The sequence below is a fragment of the Stylophora pistillata genome, chromosome 1 (assembly GCF_964205215.1).
Source record: "Stylophora pistillata chromosome 1, jaStyPist1.2, whole genome shotgun sequence".
Lineage (NCBI taxonomy): Eukaryota > Metazoa > Cnidaria > Anthozoa > Scleractinia > Pocilloporidae > Stylophora > Stylophora pistillata.
In genome coordinates, this window is record NC_142519.1 from 28233106 (window position 1) to 28238009 (window position 4904).

At 40.7% G+C, this 4904-nt stretch overlaps 1 protein-coding gene across 1 annotated transcript; it reads left to right on the plus strand.

Moving 5' to 3' along the window:
• Positions 1–1537: 1537 nt before the first annotated feature.
• LOC111322767 (uncharacterized) lies at positions 1538–4028 on the plus strand. The gene has a single exon (XM_022925934.2). It carries the CDS (start codon positions 2374–2376, stop codon positions 3298–3300), a length of 927 nt encoding a protein of 308 aa, XP_022781669.1. The 5' UTR covers positions 1538–2373; the 3' UTR covers positions 3301–4028.
• Positions 4029–4904: the final 876 nt, after the last annotated feature.

Below are 4904 nucleotides of genomic sequence, written 5' to 3' on the forward strand. Positions count from 1 at the left end.
GCAAATTCTTTGTTTGGTTTGGACCGTTGGTTGTTTAGATTGTTTAGATCCCAATTTCAAGCCTGTTAACCGACGTGAAATATTCGCATGACCATTGATTATTTTTCTGTTCTCTGGTTTGCCATCAAAAGAAGTGGATATGGATTTATTTTCCAGTGTAATTAAAAGGTTTTCTTTTGAACCATAAGACAATAAGGGTAGTCTTGTAGATAATAATAGGGATCCACATGCAAATTCTCTCCACAATATCAATATCTTTGCTAGGTAACAGGTGTCGAGAAGTCATAACCGTGATCCTCACACATGATACGCCACATGAAAACCGAATTCTGTTTACTACCCCTGTTGAGCAAAAAATTACAATTAAATACGTTTTCGAGTTCAACAGAAAAAATGAGGCCGTTGATCTGAACAAAGCCGCTTTATTGTGTAGAAAAGTCATTACCCAATTTACCAATTGTAAATTGGTCTCAATACGTCATTTGCAATATTGGGTCTCCAAAAGAATACTTAATAGTTAGCGCACGAAATATAGCCTTGCGGAATAATCAACATTCCCTTTCTTCCAATTCACGTGTAATTTTCTTACTTAAAGGGTGTCGTAAACCTTCTCAAAGTCAGTTCAACTAACATACTTTTTGCAAGCGTACAACAGTGATGTCTGACTTTGATACGAACTACATGTCCGGAGTAGTAGCCATCATGGCGCCAGTATTATGCCATATCCTGCGATTTGTGACCGTCGATTTTCAACCAAAAACCACCAAGTGGAAAATTGCAGCCGCTGAAGTTGTGTCTGTTGGTCGACAGGAAGCGATTTGGCTGAATTGTGGCTGTTCTCGAAAAGCCTTAAATGTCATTTTCAAATTTCTTTTGATTTTCAACTGACAGCTTGTTCTTTGATGGCTTTCGCAACATTAAAACATATCAACCGTAATCTAAACAATTATGAAGTACCCTGTCACAAGTAACCATCTCATTTCGAGTATATGGACAAAGTTCATTTGACGTGACATTCGGTCAGAGGCCCTGAGGAAAGAAAATTAAATTAACGCCGAAAATCGAGACGATGGTTAAATGAAACGAAAACATAAACAAAATTTTAAAGGTTGATTGATTACGTCGTGGGCAGTCATCGGAAGGAAAACAGCAAAGAAAACATCTAAATGTTGTCTTTTGTCGGATCACAAGTTAATTTGCAGCCGTTTCCCGTTTTATTGATTCTTTTATACCAAATTGGACGCGATTGAGAGAGCGCGGGTTCGTGTCGATGGAAAACAAATCTCGTCCTCCCTAGAGGGTGATCAAGTTGATTTGCGGTTCGTGACAAAGCCGACCAATAAGAGATAATACCGCGCACAAGAAGTTTTTAAGGCCTCTTGTCATTTGTCATCAGTGACTGGGTGTGGACTTCCGTTTTGAGTGGGTTTCTTTTGTGTCGTGTTTATGTAGGGCACCATTTGCATTTTAATCTTTCGCAACGGGAAATTAAACTTGAGGCTCTAAAGCTTTTGTTTTGGCTCCCATCGTTTTAAGATCGTAACTCGTTAATGGTGATACTTGCGTTTAGACTTAACTTTTTTGTCGCCCTAAAGAGGCGATTAACTTGATCAAACGCAGTGACAAAGTTCTCGGTGTGAAAGGGAAAACCCACTACCTACGTAGGTCGGTGATCGTTCACTCATAGAACCGGAACTAAGTCCCGCCATAGCATACCATCATTTCCGTTAAAACAAGTTTATCACTTGAGGGATTTTAAAGCTTGAATTACAATAGAGAATAATCGACCTCGGCTAAATATAAATTACTCAAAACAACGGACTACAAAGGGGTGAGAAGGAAAGTGTTTGGCTTGTGAAGCAGGCCGTTTTTTTCTTATCTACGTGCTGCGGGAAGCTAATTGACTTCACTGCGCACGTTCGACTAGCGGGTTAATTGAATCTTTAGAGCTGTGGAAAGAAAAGCCAGGATTACAAGACAAATTTATTCTCAACTCGTCGAGTGTCCTTATAACGCTGAGAGAGAATATTCATGCGCTGGTGGAAATCTTGATCATTCATTGTCTGCCGCAGCATTAGCACTGCCGGGGTGTTTTCTGTGCCCGACAGTTTGATAGGAAATTCGCGGGAACTCTTTTCTGGCAGATTTGATAAAAGGAAACATTAAATTTACCAAGCTGATAATCGGAAGTGCCACGCAAGCTAAGAAAGGCCAGCCCATTATAATACAGTCACGACGCAGGTCGCGTTCAGTTTGAATACAGTGACAACACTGAACGGCCGCCGGTGGACAGCGAGCGAAGACTCGTAACTGAACATCGTTGAATGGCAAAGCACAATTGATCACAGAAAGGCTTTCGGTTCTTTGAACTCGATGAAACACGAAGGATTAGGCAAGATGATGATGCATGGTACAACGGAACGAAATAATTTCACCTTGGTCGAAAAAAAGTTGCCTGGTTTAACAACGAACTTTTCTTCAGTCGGCATACCAGAAGAGAGTGATGTGGATGACTACTACCCGTTTGTGATTGGACACGGGTCGAGTTTTAAAGTTATCGACCCAAAAGTGTACAAACAGCTGCGTCGACATAATATACAGCAAAGAGTACCTGTTAAAGTAGCGGACTGCGCGAATAAATCGACAGTCGGGAGTCGGAGAACACCCGCTACAACGAACACTAAGTTATCGAGTAGTTCGGACGATGCGGACGAATACTGTGAACTTTCACCGCTTGCGAAAGCGCCCCCCATACCGTTATCTACTCTCCGGTCACAGCCCGTGGAATTAAAACCAAAGAATAATCTCATGAAAGTGTCTAGTTTCGAGCGGAGACTTTACACTGATTGTTATTATTCAAAGACTAAAGCGTGTCTGGTTGAGAGCCAGCCGAGCTCTCCTAAATCACGACCTACTACGCGACTTGTAGACGCTAACTCATTGAAAAGCGAGCGCCGGGAGAATTCTTCACAGTGGGCAAAAGAAAAGAAGGAGCCCCTCTTGTGCGGTGTGGAAGCAGACGAGATTATAGACTATGCCACTTGTATGTGTTGTGTTAAAGGAGTCTTTTACCACAGCACTAAAGACAGTTATGATGAAGGACAACTTGCCGATGAGCCGTGTTCGTGCGCGGGGCCCGTCAGCTCGTGCGCGCCTCGCTGGGGTTGTCTCGCTATTCTCTCGCTCTTCATTCCCTGCTTATGGTGTTATTTACCCGCTGTAGGCTGTAAAAAAGCTGCCGCGAGCGTCAAGAAGAAGAAAAAACCCCAGAAACGCTTTAAACAATTTAACTCTACATAGATGAGGATCTCTTAGAACAGGATATTTTGACTTCATAAGTCAGACTATTGAGGTAATTTTCGTAAAATATACCGCCGTACTTGACGTGCGATTTTATATGAGTTGAAATCGAAAATTTTATTTACCGGGTGGTAAATGATTTGTTAGAAGTTTCAAACAGATTTTCGTTCGAAAGGCTGTACTCTTTTGCTGCGATTTGTTGTCTATTAGCGCGCGGGGAACTGTTATCTACACTTCTATTAACTCACATAATGATGACAGCGTCTGTGTTTCATGTCACTCTGTTTATCGAAAGTTATAAAATGAAATCAGACTTTGTAGATCTTTAGGGGATGACTGATGGATTAAGAAATTTCCTACCGTTTCAATTTCAGGCTATCAAGTGTTTCTGTTTTCCCAAGGGCTTTTTTACTCGCTAATCTATTTTGTCTGTTTTGAAAAATTTGTTTGATGTCTTTTGACGGACTCATTTTCACCCGACTTAAAATACACACAGTATTATATTATGCGAATATGCGGCAATGTAAAAAGGAAAATGTTTAGTTAAATTATGACGCGCAGAAAAAAAAAAATTATAATTTATAAAGTTCATAATCTCTGTATTTAAGTTTTTCTCCTGTTTGACTTTTGTGCGTAAAATTGCTCCTTCTCTGAAGACTTGTTACTTCAGGTCTAAGATATGCGGAACACTCGGAGAGGAATGGAATAAATCTGGGTGGTTCAGGATATGTTTTGTGCCTGGTAATTTCTTGTTCGTAGGGTTCAGCATTCCTTCATTAGCTAACTACCTCGCTCCTTCCGTTGTGTTAGCTAACAGAACCCGCCTCCCAAGTTGTGACAAATGCATTTCACTTTTTGTTTCAACACTTAGCCTAAACTACAAATCGCGCAATTCTGTGTTTTATTTAACACAATCGTGGCTAGTTATAAAAGTTTTCAAGGCGTTGGCGACGTTTCCATGGTAGAAATTAATCGAAACAAGAGAGTTGGCCGCAAATGTTTCTTTCCTTGTGATAACAAAGGAAACCTTAGCATGTGACGTGCTGATACTCTCTTATCGCGCTTTCAGTCGGAAACGGAAGTGGGTGGCGTCTAATTTTGATACTCGATGTTTCTTCACAGCGCTCAGTGGTCAGTGGCCTTCCGCTGGCTCTCTGAACGTCTTTTTGTCTAAAATAGATCGAAAGAGAGTGATATGTGCCCGTTTAAACCTTTATCTGGAGCGTTTGTATTATTACCTTCAGCGCGAATCATTAGATATTATATCAACTTTCTATCCTTTTGTTAAGTTGTTGAATGCTGTTACACTGTCCTAAACCTTTTGTTGCGCGCAATTTTGATAGCAACACGAGTTCCGTCTTTTGACAATTGGATTTCAAAACGAGATGGATAATCCTTCGTTGCTGTGGAGGATTTTAGCCTCTCGCGCCGCGATAATTGAAAAAAATCGTCGGATTGAAATATTGTTCGTCAACTGCGATAAGAATGATCAACGGGGAAAGTGTTGAGTAAAGTTTTCATTTTTTCCGTCTTTTAGGAATTTAGTCGTCAAAGTTTTCAAGTACAAACGCCACTTGTTTCTTCGCTTGGGTTGACTTCGATTA